The 16,322-nt window shown below is 49.4% G+C and overlaps 1 protein-coding gene across 3 annotated transcripts in view; it reads right to left on the bottom strand.

Moving 5' to 3' along the window:
* Positions 1–11,455, bottom strand: part of Trib2 (tribbles pseudokinase 2) — a 27,110-nt gene extending 15,655 nt beyond the window's left edge. Inside the window, exons 1-3 of one of the 3 annotated variants that reach the window (XM_004642331.2) lie at positions 9,980–10,657; positions 9,633–9,945; positions 4,167–4,459 (exon numbers count right to left, since the gene is read on the bottom strand). In XM_004642331.2, the coding sequence (XP_004642388.1) occupies positions 4,167–4,459; positions 9,633–9,902 (563 nt within the window). In that variant the 5' untranslated portion in view covers positions 9,903–9,945; positions 9,980–10,657. The other 2 variants (XM_023702394.1, XM_023702395.1) reach the window with 2 other exon arrangements.
* Between the last annotated feature and the right edge of the window lie 4,867 nt (positions 11,456–16,322).

Below are 16,322 nucleotides of genomic sequence, written 5' to 3'. Positions count from 1 at the left end.
GGGAAGGGAAGGGAAGGGAAGGGAAGGGAAGGGAAGGGAAGGGAAGGGAAGGGAAGAAAGAAAAAAGGCAGGCAGACAGCCAGGCAAAGCAAGCAAGCAAGAAACAAAGAGCAGAGGAGGATGTGGCCCCACTCTGACCCCTGCATACCAGAGCACAGAAAAGGCTGCCTGGAGAAGCACCCTTATTTATTGCTCACAGCCCAAGGAGCATCAGGCTCAGGTGCAGCATGTGGCAATCCCTGTCTCTTAGTAAGAGCCTGCTGTGCCACAAACCTCATGGTTACCCCAGTTCCTACCACCCTGTGCCTTCCCAGAGACTCCGTGACAGAGCTCAGAGACAGCTTCTGTCCAGAGCAGACTGCTGATCAGAGCGCAGATCAAAGCAAAACCCCAAGGGAAGAGGGAAAGGCACAGCACTGCCCCTCAACACAAGGGCAGGAGACAAGTGCAGAACCCAGACTGAGCCTCGGGTCCCAGGAGTGGACAGCGAGCTGGGGCAGATGCCGTCCTGCTCAGTCTGGGCAGAGCCAGAGACCATCTGCCACCCAGCACCGCATTCAGGTCCAGAGCCTCAGCCCTCGGGCGAGAGGCCGACCGCAGGATGAGGACGGCAGGCTCTCGGCAGCACCACGTCCAGTGCGCATCAGCACACTTGACACCGAGACCTTGAGCAGAGGAGCAGGTCACAGACACATTCCACATTTTCCAGATTCGGTGATATTTACCCCACACTCCGGATGTTAGGAGAGAAGCTGTTTTGGCTTCACGGATTGTGGCCCCTGAGATCAAGGACCTGACCCCTGGCTTCACATTCTCCCCCTCGGGAAACACAGGCCTAGTAAGAGACAGCAAGTAGCTCACACCCAACATCCCAGAATTCTGGGAGGCTGAAGCAGGAGGATCACATTATGGTTTGGGTCTATATGTCCCCCAAAAGCCTCATGCAGTCATGAGGTGGACTTCTAGAGTTTGTGATTAACTCATGAGCCATTGGGATTATGGGTGTGAGTGCCGCTGGGATTACGAGTGTGAGCGCTGCACCCAGCCTGGGGCAGGTAGCCTGAATGCAGCTTAAGGAGACAGACTTGCCCTCTGTGGTCATTGTTGCCGCTACTCCTCCCTTGCTCTCTGCTCTTGGCCGCAGCCATGAAAGGCTGCTCTCTGCCATGTGCCGCTCCGCCTTGGAGCCAGTTGAGTATAGACTGAAATCTCTAGTATCTGTGAGTTAAATAAACCTTTCCTTCCTTCATTTTGGGTGTCGGGTATTTGTCCCAGCAACAAGAAAAGAGTAACTCAGACAGATCAGAAGATGGAGCCCAAGTTATGCAACTTAGTGAGACCCTGTCTCAAAACTAAAAATATGAAAGAGGGCTGGTGATGTAGCTTAGTCAGTGCAAAGGCCCTGGGTTCAACTCCTAGGAGAGAGGCTGATATTTGATGAGGCCAGAAAGCAGAAAGGGCAAAATAAGGTCAAGTGACAAAGCTAGAGGTTTCATATTTGGAATTCAGACAATAAGGAAACAAAACAACAAGAAGAAAAACAGCTTCTAGGCGCTATTCACCTTTCACAGTAACTTGATAGTTGTATGGAAAAAAATACCTACAAGCTATTGATGAGAGGGCTTAACAGGTCCTTGAAGTGACCTTGTCAGAGCTGCAGTGACAGAGACACTTCCTTCTGGCCTGGCTGGTGACACTGCCTGAGGACCCCTGCCTGACTGTACCCAGGTTTGTGTTGGTGTCCTGGGAAGGCCCCAGGCTTAGGCCCATCAGGGGCGATGAACAGCTTAGTCCTCAGTTTGCTTGGGTTTCAGTTTGCATGGCCCTCTATCTCCTGTGCCTCCCCGGCCCTGGGACACGGAAGACAGGAAGGACACCCCATTCCTAGACACAGTGCCTGTGGAGGAGGGGAGGAAATCTGGGGTATTCACTCCTCTTGCAGGCATAGGAGTTTCTTGAGAACTGGGGTGACCTAGCAGAGAGCCCCGCCTCACTCCAGCTTTCTCTGGGCTGAGACTCTGAGACTTCACCTCTCCATGATTCTAAAAGCCTGCGCTGTAAGATGACAGAGTTGGACTTCTCTCCCCCTCCAAGGGAGGATTAACTTGGCTGAACTTCATTTGGGGAAGAAGTGAGCACACAGTGGCTGTTATTTCTTGTAGGTGAAGCTACTAAAATCTCCAAGAAAGGCAGAACACAAAGGAACAGAGAAAACACCTTTTTCATATTCTGTTGGGTGGGGCCGGGGAGATGGCTCAGTGGAATAAGCACTTCCCTGGCAAGTGCAAGGGCCTGAGTTCAATCCCCAGTTCCACCAAGAGTAAATAAATAAATACACATATTCTGTTGGGACTCTGTATCTATCTATATCTGTATGTGTATTTATATAGTCTAGTCTATATCTATCTATAACTACTATACTATACCTGTATCTATATTTATATACCTACATATCTATCTACATCATCTCTATCTATCTCTCTATCTCTCTATCTATCTATCTATAATATATATCAGATAGCTACATTATATAGCTGTATCTACATTTCCAGTGAGCATATTCAAACACATGCACACCTCAGGGTTGTAATGTGAACTTAGATCCAGGACAACAGACAGGCAGAAGGGGCCAGAACAGGCTACAGCCACACCGGTTGCTCAGGACAAAACAATACCCAGGACCCAGTCTTCAGGCTGAGGGCTGAGGCAGCAGAACAAAGGCGTCCAGGGCTGTCCCACAGGAGAACCTCACGCTGCATCACAAAGACCAGGGTATGAGTGGCCAACAGCCCCCTCTGCATGGAAAATACAGGGAAATAAGTGAGCTCTTCAGCTCTACAAGCTGGGGGCCTCTGTGTTTTGTGTGTGCACGCGGTTCATGAAAGCCTTTAGATCAAGTGACAGCCAGGCTCCCTCTGCTAATCCTAAAATATTTGTCAAACCTTAACTTCCCAAGTAGTTCAACCCATGGAGAGGGGAGAGAAAAGGGAAGAAGAAGAAGAGTAGAAAAACAAGAAGGAGGAGGAAGAAGAGAAGGGCAAAGTGGAGGAGGAGCACACACCACTGGATGGCTCTGTCTTGGATGCCCCTGCAATTCTACAAGCAATAACTTGAAGACAGCCCAGGCCACCACACTAGACTACAGCCTAGCTGGCCACCACAAAGGTGTGATGGTGGGTGTATGAGACCCAGGCGGGCTGCGAAGTGCTGCCCCAGTGGACAAGTGCGATGCATCGCCCACCTGTCTCTCTGTCCATCCGTCCACAAATGCTCCAAGCCAGGCCCCAGAGCCTCGAGAGGCTGGAGGCTTGACTTTAGCAGTTGCTTCCCGGACAGGGATATGAGGGCTCAGGGGCCCCTATGAGAACCCACAAAATCAGCCTTATAAGCTCCGATCCTGAGTGTACACTGAGCACCCAGTACACACCTGTCACCACCTCTCCCTGAAAAAGCTCATTCTTCCTAAGACAAACACAGCAGCACTGTGGAAGGCACCTGGGACCCTGTGCAGCTGTCCTCAGGAACAGCCGAAGACTGCAGCATGGCAGTGTTCCCATCGACAGGCTGGGTCCTCACCGGTTGGCAGCAGCTTGCTCTTCCTCCAAGCCTCAGATCCACAACTGTCTCTCACAGGACCTTTCTTAACCCTTCAGGATCTAGTTAGGATGTCAGCTATCCAGGCACATAGCCATGGCAAATAGGACCCACGCTCACCTCTGAGTAGAACCTGTTACACTTTCTCTTTTGTTTGTTTGGGACAAGGTCTCACTATATAGCGCAGGACGGTCTCAAACTTGCAGCCAGGCTGCCTCAGTTTCCTGAGTGCTGGGAGGGCCACACCCTACTGTGACCCTTCTTTTAAAGGCCAGGCTTTCAGATTCACTTTCTCATTCACTTCATATGCACAAATACATGCCCAGAAACTAGCTACCAAAGGAGGAAATTAATTATAAGCAGCTGATTCTATGCACCAAGCTTCCTGGCAGTGCAAAATAGTCAAAATCCTGCTTTGGATTACATGAAAAATGCCACATGGACTTGCAGCCACCAAACCACACACACATCCACCCAGGCCACCTGGGCTCTGAGCATTGGGTGACACCTCTCGAGAAGGCTAGGAGCTGCCCAGGGCAGCTTGTGCAGCAGGTTTGCTGAGCCTTACTTACCTCTCTTCATCCTTGAAGATGAACTTCCTTAGCTTGAGGTCTCGCAGCACCAGCCCCCCGTCGTGGCAGTGCGCCACAGCTGAGGCGATCTGGTAGAACAGTCTGGCGGCTTCCTCCTCCCTCAGCTTCTTGCAGGTGCGGACGAAAGAGTGCATGTCCCCATAGCTCCGCTCGAAGAACACGTAGGCTTTGGTCTCGCCTAGGAGGATTTCAGTGATCTGATTGATGTTGCTGTGTGCCGACAGGCAGAAGCAGGGGGCCAGAGACTCCTGGTAGCAGCTGATCTCAAACACCTAGGACAGGATTATCAAGACCCCAGTCAGCACCCGCACACGCTGAAGCAGACCATCACCTAGGGGATCAGGGAGCCCAGCCCCCAGCCGCCCAGCATGGTCTGCCATGAGCTGCACGGCACCAACACATCGCTTCATGCAGCTGGGCCGCCAAGCTGTCCTGTGTAAAATGGAAAACTGATACTTCATATGCAGCGCTGGGAGGAGCACTGGGAGGAATATGGAAAAAAATGAAAACAGATACAATATTCAAACTGTAAATTTATTTTTCTATTTCAGAAGACTGGGAATTGAACCCAGGTCCTGTGCATTGAGATACATCCCTAGTCCCCTTCTCCTTGATTTGAAAAAAGAAAAAAGTGAGACAGAGTCTCGCTAAGTTGCTTGTCTTGGGCTCCAACATGAGTTTCTCCTGCCTCAGCCTCCCTGAAAGCTGAGATGACTGGGGGTAACCACTGCATCTCCCTCACAGTTTCTTTTTTAGCCCATTGACCTTTGTTTACAGAAGGCAGAAACAGAAAGTGGCATATCCCAGCAACTCAGAAAAGACCTTCTCTACCTTCAAAATCAAACAGAAAAGACAGAACAAAAATAGACATGAATAAGCACTCTATGTTAGCAGTTAATACCTTAAATATTTAGACTTTGCCTGTTTTAAAATAATAATAATAATAATTATTATTATTATTATTATTATTATTATTATTATTATTAGTTTAGAAACAGGGTTTCACTATCTGGTTGGGGTTGAGCTTGAACTCACGATAAAACTCAGGCTGAATGTGAACGGTAAAGCTCCTCCTGGCTCAGCCTCCCAAGTGCTGGATGACAGACAACCAGGGCTAGCAACGTTTTCTAAATTAAATCCTTGTTTCACAGATGTGGAAACTGAGGCTCAGAGCAAATGCTGAAGACTCCTGCCCCCAGTGGTGGAGCTCGGTATCAGACCTGACCCTTGTCAATGAGGAAACGGTAGGCTTCTTCCCTTTGACTCAATGAAGCAGTTATGCAATGCTCTTTTTATGAATCAGAATTAGCCTGCAAAATGCCACCTCACTGTTGCCTAAGAAAACGAACAACTGCGGATACCCCTGAAGCAGACCTAACAGAAACAGGTTGCAGAGATTCCAGGGACCACAAAGGAAGCTTGCATTCCTTTCAGGACCTGTGCCTCACAGGTGCCGGTGCCTCAACTCCAAACGCGGTTTTCCTAGCTTTGGGAATTTGGGTGAGAGTTTATCAGGGAGGGCAGAGCCAGGGCAGGGACCGCGAGCTTGCCGGAAGGGCCCCAATTTGCACCACAAAGGCCTTACGAACAGGTGCTTTGTCTGCTTCTCCTCAGTTTGCAGCCACTGAGCATTTTTGTTGTTGTTTCTGAGGTGCTAGAAATCAAACACATTGGTGCTACTACACCATTGGGTTTTTTAAGGTAAGGCTTGGCTACCCAGCCCAGGCTGGACTTGAACTTTCTATCCTCCTGCCTAAGCCTCTCCCTAGCACCGCTGGTCATCACTGTGATTCTCCAATCATTTTTCAATTGTTATTCCTTATTTTGCAACATGGTGGGCAAATGCTGGACTAAATCCCACCAAGCTGGACACTCTTACCCTTGCCAGGCCTCCACTAAGCTGGGCAGGACAGGTGAGAAGTGTAGGGTCGATGGACTGCCCTTGTTTATGAAGAAGCACACAAAGACACTCAACCTTTCCCAGGCCACACCTCTCCCGGGAATCTGATAAACTGCAAGCAGCAGCCTCTGCTGGCACCACCCACTGCCCAGCACACGCACTGTGTCAGGGGACCCTTGGGGACCACAAGGCTTCCAAAGCCTTCACAAGGACGTGGCTGCCACGTAAAAAACCACAAATGCATTACAAATGTGAGTCAAGCAGAGACAATAAGCACCTCAAGGTGCTAACTGGGGCTGAGGAAGCCAACTTAACAGGAAGGTTGTGAATGAATCGTAATGAGGCATCGCGGGGAAACAGCCCTGCTGCCACCACTACACCCTGGAATTTAAGAATGAATCTGTCAGCCTCTCCAGAGACCGCAAATCACACCCTGATCCTGGCAGAGGGTGACCTCGGAGTGGCGGCCTCAGAAGCTTCTTCAATTAGGAATCGCCAGCGCCTGTGTCAACTTTCACACCCAGCGCGGGAAGGCTGGATGATTTCAGAGAGGAATAAATGTTCTACCGTGGTGAATGTCAACACACGGCATTGTATAAGAAGCATGATCTTTCTGCAAGCGCCAGACTTTGGGTTCTATCTCCCAGATCCAGGGTTATAGTATTTATAAAACACTTCCTGTTTCCAGATGTGTTGTTAAAAAAAAATGGTTTTTGGCTTCTCAGGGTTAGCTTAGTATCTTGCCCCACTGCTGAAAAACTGAATGAATACCGAATTTTTAAAAAAGAGCAAACAAATGCACAGCAGCTTCAAAATGCACTCAGACCCCTGTGTAGAAGGGACCCAATTCCAAGATGGTGGCCAGAAGATGAAAAATAAAAAATAGAAGAAGTATTTATGTTTTCCAAAATGGGAAGGAGCCCAACTCTTTATTAGTAACTGTAACCGGCATTGATGGGCTTGGATCAGTATTTAAAGCATCACTTTCAAGTGTAAAAACCAGCCAGAAGCCTGCCTGCCAGCTTCCTTCAGATGTTTCCTGTGCAGCCTGTTACATAACGTGACAGCTCAGATGAGGCAGGAAGATTGGGCCGCCATTAATAACATTTTGCAAAAGAAAGTTTCTGCCAGAGTAGCAGTGATGTCAGTCGCCAGGGAGCTCCCCGTGCTTCTGTGAAAAGGATGCCACAAAGGGCCCCTGAAGCTCCGCTGGTCATCTGCCACCCTGTAGTCACAGCGAGACAACAAACAGGCTGGACCCTTTAGTTTATGCGTCCTCACCAGCCAGCTCCTGTCCCCCTCCAGGAGCATCCCACAGAGTAAGCAGCATCTTTGAATTTGTTCTGTTTCTGTACTTTTTTTTTTCCTTTTGGGAAGCTCAGAGCTAGGAAACCTGAACCCTATGCCCTAAGACATCAGAAAGAGTTTGATTCAATATGCAGATTTCACTGAGCCCTGAAAGACAGTTAGGAGCTCGATGGTTTTTTGGGTTTTGCTTTGTTTTGTTTTTGTTTTTGTTTTTGTTTTAAAGTGATTCACAGAAGCTGCTTTATTAAAAGCACTCAGGGCTTCATAGGATATACACAGCCACCACTGTAGAAGTCACCCACGGCATCTCCGGTAACGAGGAAAAGACAGAAGCCGCTGTGTCTCACAGGGGTGACCTCTGTCAAGCAGAGCAATGATACTGCACTTAAATTCACTTGCAGCCACACTATAATTGGCGAGGGGCTGATTCAATCTTTGCAGTAACTAAATCGGCAGATGAAGTGCAGTTTTAGGCCAGAGAGCAAGCCTGCAAATGCCACGTTAAGGTCGGCTCGCAGTGAAATATGTCTTGAAGGATCTGAAGGCAGAGAAAGACAGAGCATGGGCCAAAGTCATCTCTGATTTTAAACAAAGAAGTAACAGCAAGATGCTCCTGCAGGCTTGGACTGCAGTTCCCACTTAAAAGCACCACCAGCCTTTGAAAAATACTAAAATGTTGTACTACTTAGGTTGAGCAAAAGAAGAGAAAACACTCAGGCATGGGTGAACAGCATATAGCATGAGACAGAGGCAGCCCTGCAGAATTCATTCATTTCAGAGGACGAGTGCCCCATTGTGCAGCCTTTGCAGGACGTCTGAGAATCCCTTCCAGCTCTGAGTCGCCCACTGAATTTCCCTCCCTGGGCACAGCTGCTCTGATGCTCACTGACGTGGAAAAGATGCCAGACACCAAATGCTCACAAACAGCAAGGACCAGAGCTTGATGTCTCTGACTTTTTCCCTGTGGTCTGCAAGGAACAATCATAAAAATAATTCGAAATCTCCACGTATCCTATTTTCTTTTTGCAGTGCCACACTCCACTGCAGCATGAAATATAAGGCTGTTCCACAAAGCATTCTGTGATGAATGGAGAAATGGGAGGGCCATTCATTTGAAGGTTAGCCTGAGTCCTCAGACGCCAGAGAATACACTCAAGACCCAAAAGGCTACAACCCTGAGGAAATCTAAAATGAAATGCCTATTAATTATTGGTCTACATAGAGTTCCAGGGGGTGTTTTTTTTTTTGTTTAACCATTTTTAAAAACTAGCCTTTTCGTCCCCTTGTCTGATGCCGTCGGAATTCACACAAAGACACGCAGACACAAGTCATTCCTTGTTCAGGATCACAGACAGGAAACCCAAATGTTCACCTCGGTATTAGCGTGCAATTCCGGGGATTCCAAAGAAATGCTGGTCTCTAAGGTGCGTGTGCAAGGAGGAGGAGCCGGGATGAAGCAAGGCGGCACACAAGGGAACTCGCAGGAAAGAAGACCCAAAATGTTCTACCGACACCCAAAGGTGCTCTGATTTCCACCCAAACCTTCTTTACAGGGCCCTGGCTGGAAGAAAAGAGGGCTGAAGGGAGGAGAAAAAAAGGAAAGAAGGAAAGAAGGAGGAAGGAAGGAAGGAAGGAAGGAAGGAAGGAAGGAAGGAAGGAAGGAAGGAAGGAAGGAAGGGAGGGAGGGAAAAAGGGAGAGAGGGAGAGAGGGAGGGAGCGAGGGTAGGAGGGAAAAGATATTCTTTCCCGGACTGCAACCCTACCTCTTTTAGAGACTCTGGGACAAAGGTTCAACACCTGCACACCGCTAACAAAGGCTGCAAAGGGGACCCAGTCCTGGAGTACTCAGAGCACCAGGGAATCTCCTGGTTTGCTGGGGAGGGGAGGGGCTTTACATGCCCAGGAACGTTCCATGGGTGGTAGATTCGGCCGCGCGCCCCCAGCTGCTCGTCCCGCAGAGCACGCGTGTCCGCGTCCCCGTGCGCAGGGCCATCCCCAAGACGCCCCCGCTGCTGCCTGCCCGGCTGTCTAAGAAGCTTGCAAACTTCGCTACTCGCCCCACACAGACGCGGAAAATAAATGCATCCACTCAGCCAGACCGGGCAAGACCCGCCCCAGACGCCGGGTTCTGGAGACCCCGGGCTCTTTTCCAAAGCGCAAGGTTTCTCTCTGGAGGACAGAAAGCCGCCCCTCCTCGGCGCCCCACGGCCTCTCGGTTGTGGGTGTGGGGTCCTCACCTTGCACACCAGCTCCTCTCCGCTGTGCAGATGCACAGCACGGAAAACGTGGTCTCCCTCCAGAGGTTCCAACAGCAAGTACTTCCCGATTGAAGACACGCAATGCGACAAGTTCGGAGTCTCAGGCGGGCTTGGGGAGCCGAGGTTCGGGCTGAAACTAGGGCTGGGCTCAGCAGACCTTATAGACGACAACTCTTCGAAATCCTGGGTTTTGTTCCGCGATCGCCCATATCTCGCTATTGTGATGGGGGTGGACCTGTGTATGTTCATGGGTGTGGGGATCTCACACGACCAACACACACGCGCGCGCGCGCACACACACACACACAAACACACACACAAACACACACACACACACACACACACACACACACACAGCCGGCTGGAGAAAGGAGTCCGTCGGGGGAGTTATGCAGGCTGCAGGTCGCCTCTTAGATATCGATGTTAGGAGAGGACGAGAGAGGGCACAGGAGAGGGGCCACTAGGGGAAGAAATCAGGAGCCCCCGTGGGCGCCGCTGGCACCCAGTCTGCTCGGCCCGGCTCCCGGGGGTGCTCTGTGCGCAGCCAACTCGGGTCCTTTTGTTATCCAAAATGTGCAGAATCGCCGCGCTCTTAGTTTCTCCCCCTTTTTTCCAACGTGGATCTAGGTGAGAAATAAGGTGCGAAGCTGCGGCGCCAGGTTCCCCGAAGCGATCTCAGGCTGGCTTTCCGGAAAGCAGAGGATCCCTAGGAGTTTTGTGCAATTTTCCAGGCTCGCGCGGTAGTAGCTCAGTCTGCACGCGTTAGAAGCCAAACAAAAAAGAAAAACAAAACAGAAAAAAAATTGAAAGGAAAGGAAATTCGCAAGGGTCTACCGGCTCTCGCGACGCAAAGCAGCCCAAATCAGCGCTGCACCCCCTTTTTTGGGTGGAAAGGGTGGGGGGCGTGGAAGCGAGGGGTGGCCGCTGCCAGAGAGGGCAGTTACCTACAATTCAACTGTAGGTGGCGTCTGAGGCTTTTCCGAGATTATCGGAGATCTCAAAAAAAAAAGAAAAAAAAAAAAAAAAAAAAAAAAAAAAAAAAAGAAAGAAAAAAAAAGAGAGAGAAAAAGAAATCATGAAACAAACACACAAAAAGAAAAATAGCGAAGGAGCATTTAACTTGGAGCGGTCCGAGTTGCCAACAAAAGATTTCAGCAGGCCAGGCAGGATAGGCGCGCCGGGCGCAGCGGGGACGGAGACAGAGGGGTCAGCGCGGGCAGCGCGGCGAGGTCAGCTCGGTCCTCCTTCGGGGCGCAGAGCCGGACTCCGCGCTCCGCCTTCCAGGTCGCCCGAGCTCCGGCGCTTGGGGAGCCCGGGAGAGGATGCGCCCCGGCGCGCTGCAGAATCGCTGTGCCGTCCGCTGCAGAATCGGAGTCTCGCTTTGGAGTAATTTGCAAACACTCTGTCGGTCTTCCCTTTGTACCCCGAACCCACACTGCCCGGCGGCGCGGCTGGCTTTTCTTTTGTTTCTTTTTCTTTTTCTTTTTTTTTTTTTTGGGGGGGGGGTCTCTTTTGGAGAAAATTGATGGCTTGGTGTCTTTTCCTTTTTTCTTTCTTTCTTTTTGTTTTTTTTTTCCTTTTCTTTTCTTTTCTTTTTTTTTCCTTCTTTCTTCCTTGTCACCCAGCGGTAAGTGAGGGCTGTGTCTAAAAATCAAAGCGGGTGGCCAACAGTGCCGAGGCCCAGCCCGGCGCTCTGCACACCCGCATCCCGGACCCGCGATATTAATAGTCACTTACGTGGCCGGGGACCTCGCCGCGAGCCGGCCGGGTGCGCGCTGGAGTGCGCGCGCTCGGCTCCCCATTCAAAGTCACGGCTCGCTCTCGGCCTGGGCCCCGCCCCCGGAGAGCCTGCACTGGCTCCTCCCCAAACCGACCCCGCCCCTCCCCGACTCTCTGCAATCTCATTGAGTCGCGCTCCCGTCAATCACGATCGGGCGGCCAGTGCCGTGGAGCCGGCTGGGGGCGCTGGCGCGGTTTCTAGCTCTTCTTTTACTGCCCCCCTGCTCCTCAGCTAGCCTTGTCCAGGCAGGCGAGGTAAACAAAGTGCAATATCCTTCCGCGCCCGAGCACGCTGAGACGCCCGAGCTGGAGCTCCTGGGCGGCGGCGACACACGTGTCCCCAAGTAGCAGGGAGGCCTCAGCTCTGCTGTTCCTCGGGACCTAGTTCTCACTCCTGAGCCTTGCCCCGGAGCCTGCACCGCGCGCCTCAGCCCTGCACCTCAACCTCGAAGCTGCGCGCGGCCCAGCTCAGGTCTGCAAAACAAGTGTGCAGGGCCAAGCTGCCGTGCACCTTAGTCGGTTGTTCCTCAGGGTCAGTGTCCTCTGCTCTCTCCAGCGCTTCTCCTTTAAACAGCAATCTACTGCAGACTGTGCTGAGGTCACCTGTTCGTGTCCTCGGCTCTGGCTCCAACTCTGCTTTCTGACCGCTTTGAATCAGCAATTCTCCCTTTGTGGGCAATGTCCAGAGGGCTCAGAGAACGAATGGAACCCACCTCTGCACCCTCACCTCCGGGGAGCAGCTGTGGGACCCTCCAGGGTTCCCAGGGTCTTCCCCCCCTCACCCTAGCACTTGCACCCAGAGCTTGGATGAAAGATTGCAATTTCTCTCCTGGGTGATTCTTAACCTTGGGGCACCTTCCTGGAGCACTGACTGGGGCAGGAATACTGGGTAGGGCGGACCTGAACTCAGACACCAAGTGCCTTCCCTAGCGCACCCCGAGAATGAAAAGCAAGTGAGTCAAGAGCAAACAACTTTTAAGAGATGCGAGAAGAGGTGGGAGTCAGACCTGGAAAAGGTCTAGGGAGCTGTGAGGTCTTGGACTTGGGCCGCTGGGCTTCCAGTGGGGCCAGGCATAGCAGCTTTCATTGTCTGCTGCAGTAGCTCGCTTTTGAATGAAAAAAGAGTTGCTTCTAATTGTGCCCACCCGGGACAACAGTCACCCTAGGCATTGGGAGTTCCCGGAGGTTGGCTAGAGATGAGAAGATGCTGCTGATACAGGAGGCCACCCTAGAGATTTTAAAAGAAGGTACATATCTCTTCCTGCCCCAGTATGAGGCAGAATCCTTGATCTTCAGGGGCTCCATTGACTCACTTAGACTGTCACTCCAACCACTGACTAAGCAAGGGTCCTTTGATCCAGTTTTACCCCTGGAAGCAGAGGCCAGAGTCAGAAACACCCTGAGGGGAGGAGGGGGGAGCTCTCCAGATGGGTCACAAAACACAGTGCCTGTTCTCCTCTGTGGGTGGTCACCAACAATCTGGGTTCTCATTGGGCTTTGGAGATCAGCTGTCCAGCCCTGGCCTCTGATTTCAAATATGTTGATTCAATCGAGACATATTTTCCTTCATCTGCCTGGGTCCCTGTTTATTCTTCCGTAAAATGAGAAGCATACTGCAGCCGTATTCACATCATGTGAGGGTTTGAGAACTATAGGTGCTGTTGCAGGAAATCTATGGAGGCTCACTCTAAACTGGTCCCTGTGCTTGGTGTTAAGGACCCAAACACGAGTAAGACCCGGTCTGTGCCACCCAAGAGCTCAGAATCTAGCCCTAGAGAAAGACTGGGAAACAATTTCATTATGCAACCATGTGGCACAACATCAGGTTCTCCAGGGAGCACACAGAGGAGAGCAACTTTTCCTGGACTTCAAGAGCGCTTTCCCAGAAAATGCAGGGTTTTTTTTTTCAATTTTGAATTAATCCAGAGCAAATATTTATTGAAACCTACTATGTGCCAGACCCTGGATATGGAGACACAACAATTTAAAAGATGTATTTCCTTTCTCTGTGGACTCTAAAATAGTTCTGAGTCACAAGACAAAATGCATAAGAGATGGATGTTGGCATTTCAGGCAGAAAGGAATGTGCAAAAACAAAGGAGTGGGATGTCCTGAAATTTCTAGTAACTCACCATGTTCTGGCATTGATTGCTGGGCAGCCCTGGTAAGGATGTAGCTGGGAGATTGGATTGGGATTGGATTGCAAAGGGGCTGGTGGAGCTAATGGATATAGCTGAAGACTGTGATCTTCAAGGTAAGGAAGTAGAGTCAGTACTGATGTCAAATTGGGAAGCTATCGGAGTTGAATTGGGGATCTGGGAAGACACTGCTGTTAGGGCTCAGCTGCACAGGAGCCTGACAGGCAAGCACAAAGTCCTGAGTTGATTCTCAGTTTAAAAAACAAAAGGAAACAAACAAAAATAACTTGCTGGTTTAGAGTTGGACTCTAAGCGTCCAAGGAAAGAACAGCCCCTCACTTGAACAGAACAGTCAAGGCATGAGCCCTCAGTGAGTGACAAGAAACAGATGACACCTGTCATTGATAGTGACTTTATTACTTCTCATGCATTCATTCAGTCTCTGTTGTCCTGCCCCTTCATAAAGACCAAATTCATTTTTTTGAGGGGGTGGTGCCAGGGATTGAACTGCAGTCCCCTGGGCCTGCCTAAGCTTGCCTAAGCACTGAGTTATCTCACTGGCCCTAAACTTTGTATTTTCTGATCAAATTCAACATGTTATTGTAATGCAGGATAAATGAAATAATTTATATTGTGTCTGAGGAACTTGACCATTTGTTATGCTGGCTAATTAGTAATTGAAGGGATAAGGCCTCAGAATCACTTTGGAAGGCAATTTTAAAAATTATAGCAAGCAAAGCAGTGGAAATCGTCATTTATGTTTTAGCCATGTAATGTTGGATGAATTTAGAGTATCTTGATCTATAAAATAGAATTATGATCTAAATTCACTATTGCTTCAAAACTATGGAAGATGTGTTTAAAACAACTAGCACAATGTCCTAGATGTAACAGAAACTAAATTGTCACTATTATTATTATTGGAATACATCCACAGAAAACAATACAACATGGCATAATAAAAATAATAATACTAGGTAAAATGTTTATAGCATTAATAAGACATGTGGGAGTTGTTAAATATATAGTTACATAAATGGATAAATACAATGTGTACCTATGATAAAACAGGTAGCAATTAAAATAATGATTATATAATTTTTAAGGATCCATTTTAATGTACTCAACAGTAAAACCATCAAGTCCAGTTGTCTAAGGTCAGTGGTCTGTTATGCATGCTTTCTGGAACTTTCTCCATCATGAGATATATTTAACTACTTCTCCATTCCCTTTATAACCCTTAGTTGATTGATTTAGCCAATATAGTGGGTGTTTGCCACAAGTGAAGACCTAAGCATAGTGCTATCCTTGAGCAAATAAATGTTTTTTTGAGTATGGCACCTAGGACCACTTTCTCACTTTAAAGGCAATATCTACCAGGAGTAAAGATATATGTCTGTCATAACTCTTAAAACAAGTCATTGCTGAGGTCAAAAATCTGGCAAACTTCCAGGTTGTGTAGTAGCGAAGACCGCTGAGTGGATGCTTTGCTGATGGTCCGTCTGAGGAGATCTCTTGGATGGTGCCTTAGCATGGCACAAACTGCAGCTCTTGGAGCCCCTCTGGGCCGCTGCCACAAGACCTTCTATGTTGGGAGACTCACAGGCACAAACGTGTTTCTTACAGTTCTGGAACCTGAGAAGTCTAAGATCCAGGCCCCCAACTGGGCATGGTGTGTGGGTCTGAGTTCTGAGATACAGCTGGCACCTTGACACTGGACAGGAGGTAAACGTCTCTCAGTGGCTAATCTTATTTACAAGAGTTCTACCCACATAACCTAACCATTCCCAAAGGCCCCACCCTAAGACTATCACACTGAGATTAGAGTTTTAGCATATGAATTCTGGGGTGGGGGCTGATACACGGACCACAGTGGCCATACGTACATGGTTCCTGTGTGAACACTTGCAGCATACATCACCGGCTGGAGTTCAAGAATTTCCCCACAACTTCATCTTGCTCTTCCCAGTTACCTGCCTATTGGGTGCTCACTCTCCCAGAGTCGCCCTGTGTTCTCAGCCTCCTCCACAGGTGGTAGCTCCATTCTCCCCCATATTTCTGCCATCTTTGCTCCGCCTGACCATGTCTCTTTGATTCCAGGTCATTTCCCAGTCCTCTTCTCAGGCTTTATATATGTCTTGTGTTTCCAGTGGCATGTTTGAAATCAAGAAGGCACTTCTGCAGTGATGAGCAGATTAGTAGTGTGTAGGCTTGAGTTGCAATCTAGACACTCCTCGTGATGAAATCTATGGATTATTGTAAGTGAAGATAGCTAAGGAGATAAGAGCTTCTACTTCTTCAAGCCCGATTTGAATGTGGGAAAACAATTCAGGACTCCATTCTGCCATCCTGCTCTGGAACATTTTCATGAGGTCCTCTAATCTGCATGAGGTCTGTGCTCACCTTACCTTAGGCTTCACTTTAATTTGCATCCTGCTTTGTATCCTCTTATTGCCTTCCTAGAGCATTCTGCCAACTCTAGTGTTTATGCTTGGTTGCGTGGAGTGCGTTTCAGCTACATTTGTGTAAAGAATGTGGATGAGGTCAGGGAAGGACACGCCCACCTTCATAACTGCAGCCGCAGGGGACTCATGCGGCTGGGCTGATGATGATCCCATGCATTGCCCGCCGTAGTCCAGCTGTGGAGATGCACTTCAGGCAGTGATTAGCCAGGCCTGTGACTTGCTACAGGCCATACGGACTGTGTTTGCTCCATGTCAGATGGTTCCATTACTTTAAATATCTTTTCTAC

This window comes from Octodon degus, unplaced genomic scaffold, assembly GCF_000260255.1.
Source record: "Octodon degus isolate 3935 unplaced genomic scaffold, OctDeg1.0 scaffold00151, whole genome shotgun sequence".
NCBI classification, from domain to species: domain Eukaryota; kingdom Metazoa; phylum Chordata; class Mammalia; order Rodentia; family Octodontidae; genus Octodon; species Octodon degus.
This window is presented reverse-complemented; position numbering and strand designations above follow the sequence as displayed.